Genomic DNA, 20,716 nt, shown 5'->3' with positions numbered 1-20,716 from the left:
AGGTATAAATGAAGTGGAAGGTCATCATGGTCTTGCATGTTTTCCTGATGATGTAAAAATCTGTTCTTTAAACTTAATTTATTGGTCTGGAAAACAAAATTTCAGCTTGTAACAATATTGTCGTGGCAGTTCCTGGAAGATGAAAAGTACTCAAGCTTACAGCTCTGCTGCATAAGAGAAGCTGAGTGTTCAAGGGCACTGTAGGATTTTCTGGCGCATTAACAAGTGATTAAAAGGTAAATCTGACTGACATGGAAAGTTTTACTTCAACAATAATCAGGTTAAGGTGGCCATGCATTCAAAACACAATGGCCATGCTTTCTTTGTCAAATAGACTGGGGTCTGGACATTGCAGGAGCATTTATTACGTGCAATATATATGTTACATAATGAGAACTGTTTCTGTTGTACTCCATCCAGCTCGGCTGTGACTTACATTTCTGCCCCTTGTAATAAGGTAGTGTAGCCTGTGTCTTCTCAATTATTGCTTCAAAGATACCCGATAATCATCTGAAACCAGGTACATTTTCTAGGAAAGAAACGGTTACTTATTTTCACGCCTGGATTAAAACATTTTTGCTTCCGTAAAATGCTCCACCATGTGGCTTGGTTGAAAATTTGCAATTTAAAATAAACCCCAAACTCTTGAATTTCATTAAAAGCAAGATGTTAGGAATCTGAAATTAAAACAAAATCTAATTGGTTGTTATTGATTTTGGAGTTGGAATCCTGTGGTTGCAACCTGAGTGCTCCCGGGCAGCCTCTGAAATAGGTCCATTGTACAACATTGTGGCGAAAAGTATAGAATCATCTCAAATTCAAGGGACCCAGCTTTATGTTTAAGACCCCATAAGTTTGATGCACACTACATGAAATATAGAAATAAAAGGATGTATACAAGCCTTGGGTTTCTTGAAGTTATTTTTGTTCCTGTGCAAAGGATGAATTGAGGTGTGCAAGTTTGCAGTGAAATTGAAGTTTATTTTTCAAATGTTCCATGTGAAGTACAGAGATTTGACATTTTCCAAAAACCTCTTTTAATGGTGATTGATCGCTTACTTTTGGTTAATTGGCCTTAGTTTGATGCTCTCCCAGTGTAGGTCAGGAAGATTTGTTGGATTGATTGTGCTGGAATGACCTGAATGTTTTCTTCATCTGATGACTGGGTCTCCTGAGCTGTTATTTGGATGTAACATTGAACCAAGATCCCATCTGCCTGTTTAGGTGGAGAACAATATTCCAGAATGAGTATGGGCTTGGCCTACATTTGTTCTTCAGTTTCTCCTTGAAATAGGTTAACTAGCCTTTCATCTTGATGCACTTGATAAAATTCGAGGTGTGCAAATTGGCTGTCGCAGCCTTTGGTGGAATTTGAGTTGGTGTAATATCTTCATCATTGCACTGCTACATTGCTTGCATAGTATTTGGTAACCTTCTTACCACATGATTGTTATCCGACTGGAATACTGAAACCTTTTGCCCAGATATTTTCTCCTTGTGTGGCTCTAACAAAAGAAAGAGAGTTGACTCAGATTTCACTTAAACAAAACTTCCTCTTTATTTATTGTTTTAGGTACCACTACTGAACATAAATATACATTAGTTGTAATACTTTAAGTTACTCAATTTAATTCATTTAACTTCAACCTTAACTTTGACTCATTTAACTTCAACTCGAGTTATTTAACTCTAACTTTAACTCTTAACTTTAAGTTTAACTAAAAAAAAAACTACCTGCTTGAGTGAACTGGCCAAGTCCACCCTCGGGATATGGGTCTTCCTCATGGTTCTTTGTTCTTCTGGTGGTCTTTGTTTTTCTCTGAAGATGATCTTCAGGGCACACATCACAAATGTGATTCTCGAGTTTCCGCTAAGGAAAAGACTCAAAGTACCTCTCTTTATCTTAACCTTCAAGAAGGATGTACAAATTTTATCTGGCACTAGACCAATGATATCTCCAGAAACTGATCACAATGTTTGATTATTGCCAATGGAGTTACTCGTAAACAAGTCCCAAATGTTTATACCAAGTTGCATGCAAGTCACACAGCCTCACCATATATGGAATAAGATGTCTCACAACACCAGGTTAAAGTCCAACAGGTTTATATGGTATCACGAGCTTTTGGAGTCCAAAGCCGGCATCTCCACATCATATATGGAATAAGGCAGTAATCAGCAGTTCTGGTTTGTCTGGCACCCATCCAAACAACCATCCTTATTTGGTCAGTACAGGAAGTGTCAGGTCACATCTCACAAGACAAGTCACGTCTCTGACCTGCATCAGTGTTTAACTCAACTTGACCAAAACTTCCAGCATGCTTGATTGTAGTTCTGTTGCCGTTGCCGTATTGCTGTTGCCGTTTACGTTGGCCACCTGTCCGCATGATGCTTTTTATTTGAAATGTAGTTTTTCGTGCTTCAGGTGTTAAAGGGTCACACTAACCTTCACTGCAAATAAATATAGAGAGTAATCTGTACTCTTCTGGTATGGTGAGCTTGAAGATTGCTTTCTGAATTTGCCATACTATGGACTTAGAAAGCATACAACTGAAGCAAGGTCTGCCAATATCTGTGAAATTCAAAGTGCGATGAATGTTTTGGGTTCAAGCCCATTGTCAGAATTGCTTTCTTTGGTCTCTCCAGATGCTGAGAATCTGATACTTAATGCCAGAATTTTGCTGTTTTTCTTTTCCTGTTTGCTTGCGGCTCCTGTGTCTGCCCAAAGTGATCAGAACTTCTTATCCATTTACTTCACTTTGTGAAGTTATTTTTTTTCTGTAAATTTAACAGCAGGGATGCTACAATTATGCTGTGCGTATTCTTATGTAATGCTATAAAAAGTTAGATTTTCTCTTTGTGGGTCAAACCTCTTGTGCACTGAGAATGCAAATTCTTTCATCAGCCATTTCCTTACCATTACCTATTCATAGCTGTGCTGAATATTTTGCTCCTATTTTCCTTTATCTTGGTTTGTTCACATTAGCGTGAAGGGACAATCCGCTGGTGTATTTTCACAGCTCCCACTTTGAGCATTCTGCTTAAAGACTCAGCTGCTCTGCTGCTTTTGAATGCAAGAGCTACACAGCATATATTAAGAAGCCTGCAACATAAGAATTTGATTGCACATTCTGCCTCCAGCCTCCATTGCACAAGCTTTAATTTCCTGACTTCATAGCAAGGTCAGGTTTGTATATTTAAGTAGTAATTAAGGCTGCACCTGCCCTTCAGAAGCCTGCCAATGTTCACTATCGAGTCTTCCAAAAATAGTCATCGCGATACTAGCTTGGGGCTGGCTTCCATTAGGTCACTCTCCAGCAAGAGCTGGTACCTTCTATTCCAGTGTTTCCCAAATCTTTCCAGCCGCAGAGCCCCGAGTGACCTCGCAAAAGCATTGGGGAATCCCAAACATTCCTGTCTTGTTGAAGACACTGTGTTTGCTGTGAAAAAGATGCGAACACAGAAACAAAATGTATTTGAATCTTTTCTAGGGATATGTGTAAAGCTACATGGTATGTGCATATCCTTCCTCCACCCCAGAGCCCCCTCACATATCCACCTCTTCCATGGTGCCCCCCACATAAATCCCCTGCAATTTCTTTTCATCTTTGCTACAATGTTCTTTTTTAATTGACTCTTGCGCTCATTTTATGCCCTCTCATGGAACCCCAAACCCAGTTTGGGAACCCCTGTTCTATTCTATTCGCGTAAAAAGTGGAAGAGTGCTTTGGTGTATGTCGTAACAATGACTGGGTCAACTGAATTCTTTAAATTTATAATATTGAATTTCCAATATTTTTTGCCATGGTCTGTACTGTACACTACTCAGTTCATTGCTGAATACAATGGATTATGCTTTTAAAAAAAATAACCAGGCAGTCTTTTCTATTTTATGGTTTGGGAGCTGAGGTAATTAGACATGTAGATGTCCACTGCATTAACAACCAGCAATTAAGTCTACAGTACACCAAATGCAGATTTATGCATAAGATGTGGTGTTTATAAGCCTAAGGATTTTATCAAAAGCATTTTTAAAAATTTAATTGTGGTCCATTGTATTTGAAAATGAATTTAATAAATTGAGCCTCTGCTTCTCTGGCACTGCAAACATCAAACGAAGCACACAGTATGGAGTCATAGTCACAGAGTTTTCTAGCACAGAAAGAGACCCTTTGTCCATCGTGTCTGTACTAGTCATCAAACACCTATCTATTCTAATCCTATTAAATCTAAAGATGTGTAGATTAGGTGGATTAGCCATGGTAAATGTGTGGGGTTAAATGGATAGGTTGGGGGGGGGGGGGGGGGGGAAGGGTGGGCCTGGGTGAGTTGCTCTTTCAGAGAGTCAGTGCAGACTCGATGGGCTGAATGGCCTCCTCCATGGTAGAGATTCTATGGATTTTCCAGGACTTTGTCCATAGCCTTAAATGCTATGCCATTTCAAGTGCTCATCTAAATGCTTTTTAATTGTTGAGGGTTCCCACCTCTACCACCCTTTCAGGTAGTGAGTTCCAGATTCCCACCACCCTCTGGGTCAAATATTTTTTCCTCAAACCCCCTCTAAATCTTATTGTTACCGTAAATCTATGCCCCCTGCTTGTTGAGCCCTTTACTAAGGAGGAACGTTTCTTCCTATCGATCTTATCTACTATATTCCTCATAGTTTTGTACACCCCAATGATGTTCCCCCTCAGCCTTTATCCGAAGGAAAACAACCCCAGCCTCTTGGAAAGGATGTATACTTTGCCTCAGTTTTACACAAAAACTACAATTATTTTCAACAAAAAGTTTTTAAAAATCATTTTTTTAAATCCGCTGCAGCTTTGGAGATTGGTTTAATCTGTACCTTTCACTGCAGTTTTTCTTTTTAAAATGTGATTTTGACACACTGACTGTGTATTAAATAAGTAACGCCAGGTCAGCCTTAGTTCAAACTATTAAAGCAAAGGTGTACCATGGTATAAGGTCGGCATTTTAAGCAGATGTATACCTTTGATAATTAAACAAACTCTAAATTTTAAGAAAGATATGTTATTGTTCTATCTCCTTAAGCATTGCATTGTGCTGTTCTTTAAAATCTGCCAATCATTATGTGAGCTATCGCATTTCAAAACAATAAGCTTTACAAGTTTTGAATTGTGTAGAAAAGTCCATTTTGTGATGGAAACATAGAAACAAAGAAAACCTACAGCACAAAACAGGCCCTTCAGCCCCACAAGTTGTGCCGAACATATCCCTACCTTTTAGGCCTACCTATAACCCTCCATCCTATTAAGTCCCATGTACTCATCCAGGAGTCTCTTAAAAGACCCTATTGAGTTTGCTGCCTCCACCACCACTGACGGCAGCCGATTCCACTCGCCCACCACCCTCTGTGTGAAGAACCTCCCCCTAACATTTCCCCTGTACCTACTCCCCAGCACCTTAAACCTGTGTCTTCTCGTAGCAGCCATTTCCACCCTGGGAAAAAGCCTCTGAGAGTCCACCCGATCTATGCCTCTCAACATCTTATATACCTCTATTAGGTCTCCAAGGAGAAAAGACCAAGCTCCCTCAGCCTATCCTCATAAGGCATGCCACTCAATCCAGGCAACATCCTTGTAAATCTCCTCTGCACCCTTTCAATCTTTTCCACATCCTTCCTATAGTGAGGCGACCAGAACTGAGCACACTACTCCAAGCGGGGTCTGACGAGGGTCTTATATAGCTGCATCATTATCCCCGGACTCCTGAACTCAATCCCTCGATTGATAAAGGCCAGCACACCATACGCCTTCTTAACCACCACCTCCACCTGCAGGGCCGATTTTAGAGTCCTATGGACCCGGACCCCAAGGTCCTTCTGATCCTCTACCGTACTAAGAGTCTTTCCCTTTATATTGTACTCCTTCATCCCATTTGACCTGCCAAAATGGACCATTATGCATTTATCTGGGTTGAAATCCATCTGCCACTGCTCCGCCCAGTCTTGCATCCTATCTATGTCCCTCTGTAACTTCTGACATCCCTCCAGACTATCCACAACCCCACCAACCTTCGTGTCATCGGCAAACTTACCAACCCATCCCTCCACTTCCTCATCCAGGTCATTTATGAAAATGACAAACAGCAAGGGTCCCAGAACAGATCCCTGGGGCACACCACTAGTGACCGACCTCCATTTAGAAAAAGATCCATCTATACCCACTCTCTGCCTCCTTTGGGCAAGCCAGTTCTGGATCCACAAGGCAGCAGCCCCTTGGATCCCATGCCCTCTCACTTTTTCTAGAAGCCTTGCATGGGGGACCTTATCGAACGCCTTGCTAAAATCCATATAAACCACATCTACCGCTTTCCCTTCGTCAATGTGTGTAGTCACATTTTCGAAGAACTCCACCAGGCTCGTAAGGCACGATCTGCCTTTGACAAAGCCATGCTGAGTATTCTTGAGCATACTAAACCTCTCTAAATGCTCATAAATCTTGTCCCTCAGGATCTTCTCCATCAGCTTACCAACCACTGAGGTTAGACTCACCGGTCGGTAATTTCCTGGGCTATCCCTATTCCCCTTCTTGAAAATAGGAACCACATCCGCAATCCTCCGGCACCTCTCCCGTCTCCATCGACGACGCAAAGATCATCGCCAGAGCCTCTGCAATCTCTTCCCTCGCCTCCCACAGTAACCTGGGGTAGATCCCATCCAGACCCGGCGACTTATCTATCTTGATGCCATTCAAAGATTCCAGCACAACGTCTTTGTTAAAGTCCACATACTCAATCTTTTCAGTCCACCGCAAGCCCGCAGTACAACCACCCAGGTCCTTCTCCTCTGTGAAAACCGAGGCAAAATACTCATTAAGCACCTCTGCCATTTCTACTGGTTCCGAACAGACTTTCCCTCCTCCACCTTTTATAGGCCCTATTCCTTCACGTCTCATCCTTTTACTCTTCACATATTTATAGAACGCCTTAGGGTTTTCCTTAATTTTACCTGCCAAGGCCTTCTCGTGACCCCTTCTGGCTCTCCTAATTTCCTTCTTTAGTCCCTTCCTACAAGCCGTATGTTCATCTAGATCCCTATCTTCGCCAAGCTCTCTGAACCTTTTGTATGCTTTCCTTTTCTTCTCGACTAGGTCCCGCACAGCTTTCGTGCACCACGGTTCCTTTAACCTACCAACTCCTCCCTGTCTGCTCGGAACGTTGTCCTGTAGAACTCTAACCAGACATTCCTTGAAAAACTGCCACCTCTCTTCAGTACATTTCCCCGAGAATACCTCCTTCCAATTTACTCCTCTAATTTGTTGCCTTATGTCTTCATATTTCCCCTTACTCCATATAAACACTTTCCTAGCTTGCCTGATCCTCTCTTTTTCCAATGCAAGCATAAAGGAGATAGTTATGATCGCTATCCCCAAGATGCTCTCCCACTGAGAGATCAGACACCTGTCCAGGTTCATTGGTCAGTATCAGATCAAGTACAGCCTCTCCTCTTGTAGGCTTGTCCACATGGTGTGTCAGGAAACCCTCCTGAACACACCTAACGAACTCCTCCCCATCCAATCCCCTTGCCCTAGGGACATTCCAATCTATGTTTGGGAAATTAAAGTCTCGAATAACAATAACTCTGCTTTTATTGCATATCTCCAGGATCTGTTTCCCTATCTGCTCCTCCACCTCCCTGTTACTATTGGGCGGCCTATAGAAAACTCCAACCCCTTCCCACTCCGAACTTCTGATATCTTGAATAGTAAAGCAATGGTAATCTTTCATGCTTGTTAAGGTAACATATGAAACTGAGTACTTTTCCTGTGCAAAGGGAAGGGCATAATGAATGCATCATGGAGATTACAACACGAGTGGAAAGGATTTGGCTCATCTTATTTATCTCATTGCTCGTTCAATATTGCAGCTTTCTATTCTTATCCCACTTTCATATTCTTTTCTTTGACTCTTAAAGGCTATGTTCCTCGACAAGTGCTCTAGTTCCCTCTTGAATGGTAAGGTTAACTTGGTTTCAGTGGTCATTTTGTGTGGCATTCCCTACCCTAAATACTTCCCTTTGGGGCAGCACGGTGGCACAGTGGTTAGCGCTGCTGCCTCTCGGGGCCAAGGACCCAGTTTCGATTCCTGGCTTGGGTCGCTGTCTATGCGGAACCTGCACATTCTCCCCGTGTCTGCGTGGGTTTCCTCCAGGTGCTCCGGTTCCCTCCCACAGTCCGAAAGATGTGATGGTTAGGTGCATTGGTCACGCTAAATTCTCCCTCAGTGTACCTGAACAGGCACCGGAGTGTGGCAACTAGGGGATTTTCACAGTAACTTTATTGCAGTGTTAATGTAAGCCTACTTGTGACACTACTAAATAAACTTTAAAGCTTTAAACTTTTGTTGCTGGTTTACTAATGAATAGAGCTAATTATATTCTCCTTCAAGGCACTGAATGTCCCTTTCAGCTGAAAGGGTTGAGTGGAAATCTATTATAAAACGGTACTATTAATTTAAATGTTTCATAATGACTATTTTATTCTTGGTATGATCTTAATAAAACAACATTCTATCTTTTCCGTCAATTTGAAAGTCTTTCTGTAATGGCATGTCCAGAACTACCTGTATATTCCAATTATCGTTTCTTGTCTTAAACAGCCGCATCCTTGCTTGAAACAATGGAAGGAGCACTTTGGGGTCCACATACACAGATCATTAAAATGTCATGAACAGAAAATAGAAAGATTAATGGAAGACCTTTATAATGAGATGAATAGAATATCAATAGGGTAGGTGCCATGCTTCAGCTATACAAAGCCTTGGGAGGAGCACACACGGAGTACTGCAAGCAATTCTGGGCACCACACCTTGGGAAGAATATTGTACCACTGGAAGGAGAGCATATTTGCCAGAATGATACCTGGACTCCAAGGGTTAAGCTAAACAAACTAGGGTTGTATTCACTGGAATTTAGAAGATTGAAGGATAATTTGATCAAACCTTTTCAAGGTATTACGAATGCAAATAGAGTAGATTGACAAAAAGCTAATTCCTCTGCTTGAGGAGAATTGGACAAGGAGGCATTGTCAAAAAAGTTGAACCTTTTAGGCCTGAAATTGGGAAATGCTTGTGCACAAGAAGGGTTGTCGATGTTTTGGAGCTCTTTTCCACAAATTGCTACATCAGTTGGTGATTTTAAAGCTGAGATCAATGGATTGTTGTTATCCCAAAGTATTAAGGGATAAAGAGGCAAAGGCAGGTATATAGAGTTAGGTCATAGATCTGCCATGAACTTATTGAATGTTGGTAACCTTCTCACCACATGATTATTGTCCAACTGGAATACTGAAACATTTCTCCCCAGACAGTTTCCTCTTGTGTGCCTAAAAAAAGACAGAGAATCGACTCAGATTTTACTTAAACAAAACTCCCTCTCTGTTTAATGTTTCAGAATGATACTCAACATAAATATACATTAGTTGTATCACTTTAAGTTACTCAATTTAATTCATTTAACTTCAACCTTCACTTTAACACATTTAACTTCAATTCAAGTTATTTAACTCTAACTTTTACTCTTAAATTTAAGTTTAATTGAAAACAAATACTACCTGCTTGAATGAACTGGCCAGGTTTGAGGGGTTAAATGGCCTGCTCCTGTTTCTATGTTCCTCCCATCACCTTGCTTAAGATTCAATGTTAATATTTTTGTCAATTTTAAAGCACTCCTATTTATGCAAATGTATAAAAATGTGAATAAGTTTAATACACATTAATAAGAAAAGAATAGAATCATAAGCAACAGTCTTTCAGAATTTGGGAGAATACAGATTTGAGGCTGTTATGGCTTGGTTTGATCTGCTGCACAGTTTAGTGAAATGTATGGATGACAGATTTCCATGGGCTGGCATCTCTTGGGACGATTACGGAAGAAGAAATTTCTCGTGTTACCAATGGCAGGTGCATTCGTGTGCTGATCATACATCTGGCAAGTTTGTGTTTTCATTTGAAGTATTCGGGATAGAAATTTACCTAGGCTAAGGATGACGGTAAGGCAAAGCTTTGGGTATTTTTGTCACTACCAGTTTCATCTGAGATGAGCTGCAGTTGTATATCTGTGCAAATCTAGGATTCAAATGGATGGCGAGCATGAAATGACCTTGTTTTCAGAACCTGCTGGTGTGCTGCTTCACACAGTCATTTCTTTTCTTCCATTAGAATGATTGAGGAGTGTGGAAGAAGAGGGAAAACCATGGCCGAGAAGAGGCAACTATTTATGGATATGAGTGAGTACCTTTTGTATTTGTAATTATGAAATAACAGCACACTGATATTGATGTTCTGTAGATGTATAATGCTCATTTCAATTTGAAAATGGAAGTAATTGTTCAAATGGGAACTTAAAATTGTACAATTTCACAAGCCTATTAAACTATTGTGGCGGAAAATAAAAATATTATTGTGCTGTGCAATGGCAGGTGTACGTTTGCTGTTGTTTCCTAACAGGCAAGTTCTCAGCACTAGCTCCAGTATTTCTGGGGGTCGGAAAGAGATTGTGTGAAAATGAGGTATGTGTTTTTCTTCAGGTCACAAAAGCAGAGAAAATTTGTACCTTTTTATATGCCCAATTCAAAAGTAGCAGAGAATTGGCAGCTGGTAACTTTGACAATGGAGTATTGTGTCTAATAGAATAGAACTTTATTTAGAAATTACCAAACAGAAATGGGTTGTTTGGCCTAACCAGTCTATTTTTCAGTTTATCTTCCACATGAGCAATCGAACTAATCCATGTACACTCTCTTTTCCCATATCCTGTTAATGACTGCTTCAACTGCTCATCCAATCTCTTGTAAAATGTAGAAGTGCTCTTTGCTTCAATTACTGACTGTGTGGGTTCCATAATCTCAGTTCTCTTTTTAAAAAAATAGTCTAATACTCCTACATTTAATTCTAAAATGGTGTACCCTATTCTAGGTCTTTCAGCCACTGCAAACCGTATTTTTCTATCTATTCCTTCCTGTCTCATCCTCATTTTATCTATCCCTGTCAAATTGTCTCTTATTCACCTTAATCTCCTCTGTTGAAAGCTACTTCAGTTTTTCACGTCTTTATTTGTATTTGTGTTCCTCAAACCAGTGAAACTATGCTGTACTCTCTTCACTGTCTTAGCGTTCTACCTATACTACCATGGTTTTACATGGATTCACCATCACATCTCAACTTGTATATCCTGTATCACTGAACTCAAAAGAAAAATTATTAACTTTTGTATCACCTCACATTTGTCGAAATTGATTCCATCTGCCATCTATTTGCTTATATCATCTTATCATTATGTCCTTCCAGTTTTCCTTGATCAACGTGATTTACTATACCTTCTATTTTAGCATCATGCTACTTTCTCGAGCCCATATCAAAATTGTCGAAGCGTGCAGTAAACAAAAATAGACCGAGAGCAAAACACTGTGGGACACGGAGACTTACATCCACTCTGAAAAGCTGTCCTTAAGTCCTGCTCTCTGCTCCTTTCCTTCTCATCTGTTTTTATTTCAGTTTGCTACCCTCACCCGAATTCCATAAGCCTTAATCTTCTCTAGTAATATCTAATGTGGTATCTTTTCGAAGGCTTTCTGAAACTCTACTTCCACAGCATTTTCCCCATCAAATGTTTCTGTCCCCATCTCTTCAAAGAACTTGGATTAGATTTGTTAAATGCGATCTAAAATCTGTATTGCCTGCTTCTAACTATTTAATCCTGAGCTAGATATTTTGTAATTTCATATTTAATTAAAAATGAAAAGAATTTACCAACCATAAATGTTAAGGTAACTGGCTTATAATTACCCTGTTTAGCAATATCTCCCTTTTAGAAATGGGTATTATGTTGGCCACTCTCCAGCGCTCTGCCATGCATCCAATTTCCACTGGTGACTTTAGTGATGCATCTGAAATTTGTTAATTTTCATAGATATGTTACTTCATAGCTGTAGATCTTTTGTCAGCTTTCATCATTATCACAAGTGGAGGTCAAGGATGAATTTCCTGAAATGAATGTCCATTTAAACTTTTTGTCATTTAGCTGAGGGAGAAATACTGACCAGGATATGAAAAGAACTTCCCTGCTTCAGCCCATCCACTTGAGCAGGCTGAAATGGACTAAGATTAAGACCTCATCTGCAAGATGCCACCTCCAATGGTGCTGCATTCATGCAGTACTATTCTGGATTGTCAGTCCAGAGGATAGGCCCAAGTGCTTTGGAGTGAGTCTTGAATCCACAAATTTCAAACCCAGAGTTTTTCTTTATAAGGTTTCTACTGTTTGTTCATGGGATATGAGTGTCACTGGCAAGGTCAGCATTTATTGCCCCCCATCTCTAATGGAGAAGAGCAAAAAACATTCTTGCTGGAAAATAGCAATGCAACCACTTGGTCTGACTCCATATAATGGGTAGAGGTAAGGAATAGCAAGTGACGCAAGTCAGAGTTGTCTCGCAAAACCTGGTAATAGTGATGTGGTTGGGGAATTTATCAGTACTGAGATCAAGGGAGCATGTAGCAAAAACAGTGCCACTATAATGTGAGATTTTGCCTTTTATATGGACTGAGAGAAGCAGCACAGTTAAAATAGTGAAGGCAGTGCATTTTTAGAACATGTTGAGGACTGTTTTTCAGAACACTGTTTTAGAACGGACAAGGAAATAGACCATACTGGAGTTAGTGATGAGCAACAAACCACTGTAAACTAGGGGAACGTTTTCAAAATAATGAACATGTAATGACTAAATATGATACAAAGCTTGAAATGGGAGAAAGGGCAAGCAAAAACCAAGCTATTAAAATTAAAGCAAACTTTGAAGGGATGAAATGTATGTTGGTCAAAGCATCTGGGCTGAGCTGCTAATTCGCAAACCTATGGAAAAGTATCAGATGCAACATTAAACCAATGTATGCCACTAAAAGGCAAAAGCTCTCTTGTATGGTTCAACAACCATGATCAACATAGGAACTAGCTGGGTTTAGCTGAGTAACAAGCTTTTAAAAACACAACTTAAAATGCAAGGAAAAATCGAAATCCGGCAGATTGGGAGGGCTGGAATCAAAAAATGAAAGTAATTGTGCAAAAAGAGAATAGAAAAACAATTTAAGTGATATCAAAGATAAAAGCAAAATATTTTATAAATATTTGAAGAGGAAAAATTTACAAAATTTACAGACTGAAAGAGGGAGAAGCCAGATGATGACAAACTTGCCACTTCAAAATTTGTGGAGAATTTCAGGCCATCTGTGATCTGACACAAATTGACGGAGCACTTGGACAAATATTAGCAGATAAGAGAGAGTGTGCGTTTCTGAAGTGTAGTTCATTTCTGATCAAACCAGTTGAACCTTTTGCATGGTGGATTATCTACATGGACTTCCAAAAGGCATTTGATCAAGTTCTGCACAGGCGATTATTGCAAAGGTAAGTGTGCATGGAACAGGATGCAACCTTGCGATGTGGGTTGATAATTTGTTGGGAGGTGAGTGTAGGATAGAAGGTTTGTTCTCTGATTGGCATAAAGTGAAAAGTGGTGAGGTCCAAAATGTGTACTTGGTTCTTTGCTTTGACTTCATTCATATTTATGATTTGGATAAAGGAATAGAGTTGTGTGGTCTAATTTGCAGTCAACTCGAGTTCGATGGCACAGTTTATGTGAATGGGAGCTAGATTGTGATTTGGATAGGCTGAGCGGGTAAAAGTATATCTGGCATTCAATGGAGGTAGTTGTGAAATTGTCCACTTTAATTTTGAGCAAGACCAATTGAAGTATTTTCTTAGTTGTTGAAGGCATGGAACTGTGCATATTTACTCTCATACTAATTATTTTTATACTCAACCACATTGAACAACATCTGCCACCCAGCTTTGCTAATTACTTCCATTAACCTAGTTTGAAAAAGACTATTCATATGGAAGCATTTTAAACACGAGTAATCATAGAATCCCTACAGTACAGAACCAACCACACCCCCACTCAAGGCCCTATTCCTGTAACTCCACATATTTACCCTGCTATTCCCTTGACACTCGGGTCAATTTAGCATGGCCAATCGACCTAACCCGCTCATCTTTGGAGTGTGAGAGGAAACTGGAGCACCTGGAGGAAACCCACGCAGACATGGGGAGAATGTGTCAACTCCACGCAGGCAGTGACCTGAAGCCGCAATTGAACCCGGGTCCCTGGTGCTATGAGGCAGAAGTGCTAATCACTGTGCCGTTGTGCCGCCACTTCCAACACTTCGTCCACTTATTTTCACCAACAGGAGGGTTGGGAGACTATTTTCAATGAAAATCAACAACTTGGCACACAGGAAGTATTTTAATCAAGATCTGTGATCAGGCAAAAATTCTTCACCTGAACAAGATCTATTTTGACATTGCTAGCATGCTGAGAAGATTGATAACTGCTATTTGTGATTTTCTGAAAGTTTGATGCCTGTTGAAGTTTGTTGTATTTCATAGAATTAATCATAGAATCCCTACAGTGCAGAAGGAGGCCATTCGACCCATCGAGACTGCACTGACAACAATCCCACCCTCTTCCCGTAACCCCACGTATTTACCCTGCTAATTCCCCCAAAACTAGGATCAATTTTGCATGGCCAATCATCCTAACCTGCACATCTTTGGAGTGTGGGAGGAAACTGGAGCACCCGGAGGAAACCTATGCAGACACGGGGAGAACGTGCAGACTCCAAACAGTGATCCAAGCCGGGAATCGAACCCGGGTCCCTGGCGCTGTGAAGCTGCAGTGCTAACCACTGTGCCACCGTGATGGCCCTGTTGTCTTAAAAAGCTGGTCAGTCGAGGATCTTCTGGCTTTTCCTCAGTTCACCATCCTCAGAAATGTCTCGCAATTACTCTGATGTGAAAATATTTTGTTGGACCCCTTCAGTGTATTATTGAAAAAATATGCAGCATGTAACCCTTCTGAAGACTCCTGATAAGGTTGATATTTATTCTCGTCAGCATTTCTGAGTTACTTGAACAACAACTGTGTGTCAATTGAGGCACAGCTGTTGGTGACATTGCCCCTCAGATAAGGAATGGGGGAAATCTTCCACGGTTCCGGTTATGTTACAAAGGGTTTCAAGCAATACAGGGAAGATGATGTTGTCCAGAAAGTAATTTTGACATGCTTAAGTTTGTGGAGAATCTTTAATTATGTCAAAGATCATGACAATCTGAGTAAAAATTGTGAACAGCCATGGATGGACACGCTGTGGTAATCAAACTGTGATAATGGTAGCCCACGGTCGGCGATGCTGCGTACTGTAGTGAAGTTTTGAATTAAGGTTATTGATGGGGAAATCCGGATAGCAAAAGTAGAAACCACTGGGAATCCACAAAACGTATAGAACATAGATCTAAAACAAGATCTTTGACCTTTTCTTTGATTTTCACTGATCTGATCTGTGACAGTGGTGCAGCCTTGGAGATCATTTGTGTTGATCCAGTAACTAAAATCCTTTGACTGCCACGGATTTAGCACTTAGCAGTTTTGTGTTTGTCAGTTAATATTAACGATTGCTGCTTGTAGTTTACCCTTGGTAAGTGATGAGCAGAATTGTCCGCATTGAGATGTTGGGAGTGAGTTGTGTGATTGAAGAAAAATTGGCAAACTTGACACATATTTCAAACCCACTTAAACATAAGCAGCCCTCTTTATCTTTTCAAAGTGATGTGCATCAAAGTGTTAGATTTTTAAAGCAAAGCAAATGTCTGTCTCTCCCAATGAATGCCACACAGCCAGTCTAAAGCAATTATTCAACTAAAGGATGGTTGAAAATTGTTCTCATCTGTGGGTAACCTTTGCACATGTAACATTACCAGGTACTCATATGGATCTATCCATTTGTAAATTCATACACTACCAATGCATGTTTGTTTAAATTTGTTTTTTGAACTTGGAATTCCAACTTCTCTATGTTGGCTACATAGAGAATGGCAGAATTTAAAGGGAGGATTTTCCCGTTGGGTTTCTAAAGCTGCAGTCAAGCTCAAATGGGGGTTAAAGGCTGAATTGTGTGGGGTCTATCACTCGTTGGTGATTTTCCTCGAATTAGTCATTAAGTGGCCAAGGGGCAGGCATGTTGATCAATTAAGGACAGCAGGCAGACTGTTGAACCGAAAGCTGTCTCTCCAGTTTAGAAGCAGTAGCAAACTTTTCAGGTAAATGATAGAACCACCCCTTCGTTATTTTTTTCAAGTTTAAAATAAATAGAATCAGCAGGTGGCCCATTATTGTGCGGGGTTGGGTGTGAGAGGGTTGTGGAATCCCTCCACAGGGTGGCCTGCTGAATCGAGAAAGGTTGGGAGAGCCTCTAAGCGAGCCTGGAACACTGTCCTCCCCCTCCCCCACCTCAGTATGCTGCCAGTAGCCCATCTCCCAACAGCTAGCCTATCCCCTGCTGCATCTGAAGATGTCCTGACACCTCCCTCTCCCGCCTCCAAGCAAATTGCTCTGGGCTAGCTTGGAACTGGCACACTGCGGCAGCACAAAATTCTTTGCTGACCTATCTCTGTACCTCCAATAGGGTCTAGAAAATTCAGCCCTGACTGTAAATCCAGTAAGTAGAAAGTCTAGGATCGATTATCAAAGGACTAAGCAAACTCCATTTCTTAAAAATAAAAATCCCTGAAATTGTTTTGCAAGTCCCATTATTATGAAGTCGCTTCGTATAGAGTTTATAATGATTTTCCAACCTTTCTTATCATCTCCATCTGGTTGTAAATTTTTAACAGATTAAATGCGGTATTTTTAATGATTAACAGATTATTTTAACATCTTTAAGGGAGAGTGGAGGAATTTGTAAGCAGGAGACTGGTCTCCATGTAATTCAGAAGTGCAAAGTGAGCATAAATAATGAATGCTTCTGTTAGTTTGATTTAAACGTTGGTGATTGTGTTCTGCCATCCCAGCAGATGTGAAAAGAAAGGCCCTGGGGAGGGAATCAACACTATCCATGCTTGACCATAAATATCTGCTCTGGGTTGGATTTAATATAACTTCGAGCAATTGCCACCCTCTGGATTATTTGCTTTCGTTGTGTTTATACTCCAGGCAAGGGACATTAGCATTGGGAATGTCAATTTTTTCCCTCTATTTCAGGCCATCTATGTCAACATCATTCACTACCAGGTAATAATGAAAAACATGGGAGCAAATTGCATCTGCCTTGACCTTAAAAGCGTCAGCATGGAACTAAACCACAGTTCAGATCGAAGGAAGATTACGCACGTTGTGTTCAGGGGAGAATACCATTTAAGGCTCACCCAAGTGTTCGATTACAGAAAGGAAAGATCCACACCTCCAATCTGTTCTGATGCTTCTCTACACTTGAACCAAGTAGTCTTAATCCCATTTTAATACATTGGGATTGATCACCCTGACAAAAATATTCACCGAATACATGAAACAAAATTGTTAAACCTTCACTGAGTCTCCTCATCAGGCAGCCACCTGATAAACCGTCAATGCCTAAATTTCGCTCATCAAACTGCTTTGTGTCAACTCACTAAATTATATTTGTATTTACATTACCAGACTCTCATCAAGCTGTGTAAAGCTACCAAATGGCTGAACTAATACTTTAACTAACTATCGTTTATGAACCGTAGAATCATAGGTTACAGTGGTGAAGCACTGTGTGTGAGAATAATTTGTAGATTGGGTTAATTGATGAACTAAATTGGTTGGAAAAGCTGTTGATTCTTGCCCAAATAATTCAGTTTTAACTGGTTGATGATTCCAAATTTATACTTGAGACCAATGTTTGAGGTTAATGTACGTTGTGAGAGTAATTTAGGACTCAGCTGCTAGATAGTTGAGAGTCTGGCTAACATCAACTTGCAGCTTTAACATTGTGAAATAAAATTGGACATTGAGACACAAATAGATATTTGGATATATGATCAAAAGTTTGGTTAAAGAGATCTCAAATGCTTTTGGGGATGGGAGGAGATTATGGAGAAAGGGGGCAAGGTCATGGAGGGAGTTAAAAAGTGGGATGAGAATTTTAAAATTGAGATTTTGCTGGTCTGTGAAGCAATGTTGGTCAGGTTTGGTGGGGGAACAACATTTGGTGCAAATTTGGATATGGGCAGCAGAAGTTTATGTCCGCTCAGTTGTATGTTGGGTGGAAAATGGGAGGCTGGCCGGTAATGAAAATCTTGTTTATATAATTCATAGTTTAATTAGAAGTAGCCTGTTACTTTCTTAAAGTTCAGGCTGACTGCTGATGTGATCCCAGATGAAACTGCTCCGTTAGTATGGCCTGATTAGGGACCAGCAACTGCTGTTGTAAAGTAGATGAAATTTGATATCCCAGGTATTCACTGAGATATTAAAGCCGCAAGGTTCCATGGTTTTAAACAAACAGAAGAAATGTTACTTTACGAGAGTCAACAAAGCAAACAGTCAGTACTATTTATCTTGTACTCTAACATCCAGAATTAACATGAGGTAAGTGTGAATTAACAGGCAGATTGCAGTTGAACATAACACAAACTGCACATTAGATGGCAGACACCACTAAGACAGATTCCACAAATCTTCTCAGCAAACCACTTGGATCTCAGTGATTACTTGAGTCACAACACATGCCATAAAACTCTGTCTTATAGAATCTCAGTGCCTTGCCCTCAAAGAGTTGGACTTATTCCCAGCTGATAGCAGTTCTACTCAGTTCCACGGATATGATTCTCAGCAAAAGGCACATCATTCCAGATTTCCCTCCTCTGCTCCCAGATCCTGCCGCCTTGGTCTTTTCCAACTGAACTTCTGAGACTGCTGAACCTTTTTCCAGGTTGCTTTCTCCAGGAGCAGTTCTAGTATGTCCACTGCCGTCCAGCTGTGTGGCACCTGGGCTAATGCATTCATGGAAGAGCTAGCAAACGTTTGTGTGAGAGAGAGAGAAGATCGCAATCTGAAATTCATAGGGCAGGATTTTACGGCCTCTCTTGACCTGAGACCAGAATATCCTGCCAGAGGTCAATGGGCATTTCCATCGTCCACCCCTCGCCCGCTCTGATTCAGTGGTGGGCGGGGCGGTCGAATTCCGGCGATAGTCATGTCTTGCACAAAGTTTCTGTCCAACGGATTCTTAATTACCAAACAGACTGTGCACATTTTGATAAAGATGGTGTATTTTTAAGACAGAAATGTCTTTTGTTTCTTTAGTCCATTGTTCCAATCTTTATATTGGTTGTTTTGACTTGATTTGTGTGCTTCCTCCTCCCCTGCTCAAGTTCAGCCAGATCCCTTAGGCTTAAGGAAATCTATCAAGTCATTTCAATATTTGCTGGGTTTTCTTTTGCCCAGTTGTGATTCTCACGATACACAAGAAATCAATAGTTGTCTTAAAAAAAACAAAGGACCGTGCATAATTATTTGTATTTGTACTTGTACTTCACTTGAATTTGTTTGAGAAGAGGTTTTCTCAAAGTCATTGATTTTTGAAGATTTATTTCGGTATAAAGAGAATTTAAAAAAACTCGTATTGATCCTGTTTCAAAAGGATTGAACTTTTTGATTTATGGGAGACACTTATTTCTGCATTTCTTAAATGAAACATACTATTTTAACATAATGGGGAGGGTGTATGAGGACCGGGATTTATGCATCTTGATGAAGGAGGAAACTCATTTCTCCATGGTAACACAATCAAAGTTATCCTTCCCCTCCACTGTTGCAAAAGCCGATTCCGCTTCAAATAAAATGGACTGGATTTCACGGGGGGGCAGATTGCTACCACTCGTTCACCACTTCCCTGACCCACATTGCAAGAATCGGCCGATAGCCAAGGCACCTGAAGGAAAATCCCAGGCTGCAATCAGAGAGCTCCTGGTTTCCCAAACAGACTGGGAGTGGGACTACCCCTGCATCACCATGGGCCAGAACTCTTTGGTGGGCATTGCTGGGACTGCGAGCAGCTCCGTGTAAAACTTTGATGGATTCCAGAGCCAGGTAAATACTTTGCCTTTATGGCTGGGAAGGATTGAGCTGAGTGGAGGTGGATTTTGGAGGCCAGATGGGGAGGAACAAAGAGGGGGTAAGATCTTTTTGAGGGGTTGCCCTCTGATGGATATCCTCCCCCTGCCTTATAACCACTTGTGTGTAAAAACAGCCTGCCCATTCCAACCCTTTTCAAGGCATGGGCAGTGTATTATTAAAGCCAAGTGGCTTTGTAACAAACATGATTGTTAATTATTTATTTAAAAATGGCTGGCTGCCTGCCGAGTTGGCAACTTCCCACCTGAAGTATTATGAGGGACTGCTCAGGGGTAAATACAAAGGGAGTGGTCTTGCCGTCCCTCATATTTGACGTGCAGGCTCTAAAATCCAGCCCCATGTCATTTACAAATAAACTTTATGAAGCCATCAGGAAACTGGTACTTTAGGAAAGCTCCCACAGTGTTTGCTGCCAAAAAGCAATATTTGACTTAATGGAGAAGATTAACTGCGGATTTAATTGAGGTTTCTAAAACTGATGGGTAAATTGGTAACAAAGATGCATTGGGCATTCTCGCTGGAAGAACAAAGGGAGAAGCTTAAAAGAAAAGCAACATGAAGGATTAGTAGAATGGAATTCTTTGCCACAGATGGCTCTTGAGGGATAAATTCAGCTATATTTGAAAGAAAATTGGCAAAGTATTTGAAAAGAAAGAAAATGAGCAGATCTTGGCAAAGGCATCAACATAGATGCAGTGACA

At 40.6% G+C, this 20,716-nt stretch overlaps 1 protein-coding gene across 1 annotated transcript in view; it reads left to right on the top strand.

The window, feature by feature from the left end:
* The window catches only part of LOC144487596 (dystrobrevin beta-like), a gene marked incomplete at its 3' end in the record, with an annotated part of 128,834 nt that overhangs the window by 59,764 nt on the left and 48,354 nt on the right, over nucleotides 1-20,716 (top strand). The window contains exon 2 of the mRNA XM_078205681.1: nucleotides 10,180-10,247. Coding sequence (XP_078061807.1) covers nucleotides 10,181-10,247 — 67 coding nt within the window. The remainder of the gene's footprint in view (nucleotides 1-10,179; nucleotides 10,248-20,716) is intronic.

The sequence above is a fragment of the Mustelus asterias genome, unplaced genomic scaffold (assembly GCF_964213995.1).
Source record: "Mustelus asterias unplaced genomic scaffold, sMusAst1.hap1.1 HAP1_SCAFFOLD_911, whole genome shotgun sequence".
Lineage (NCBI taxonomy): Eukaryota > Metazoa > Chordata > Chondrichthyes > Carcharhiniformes > Triakidae > Mustelus > Mustelus asterias.
Note: the sequence above shows the minus strand (reverse complement) of the source record. Positions and strands in the feature narration are given on the sequence as shown.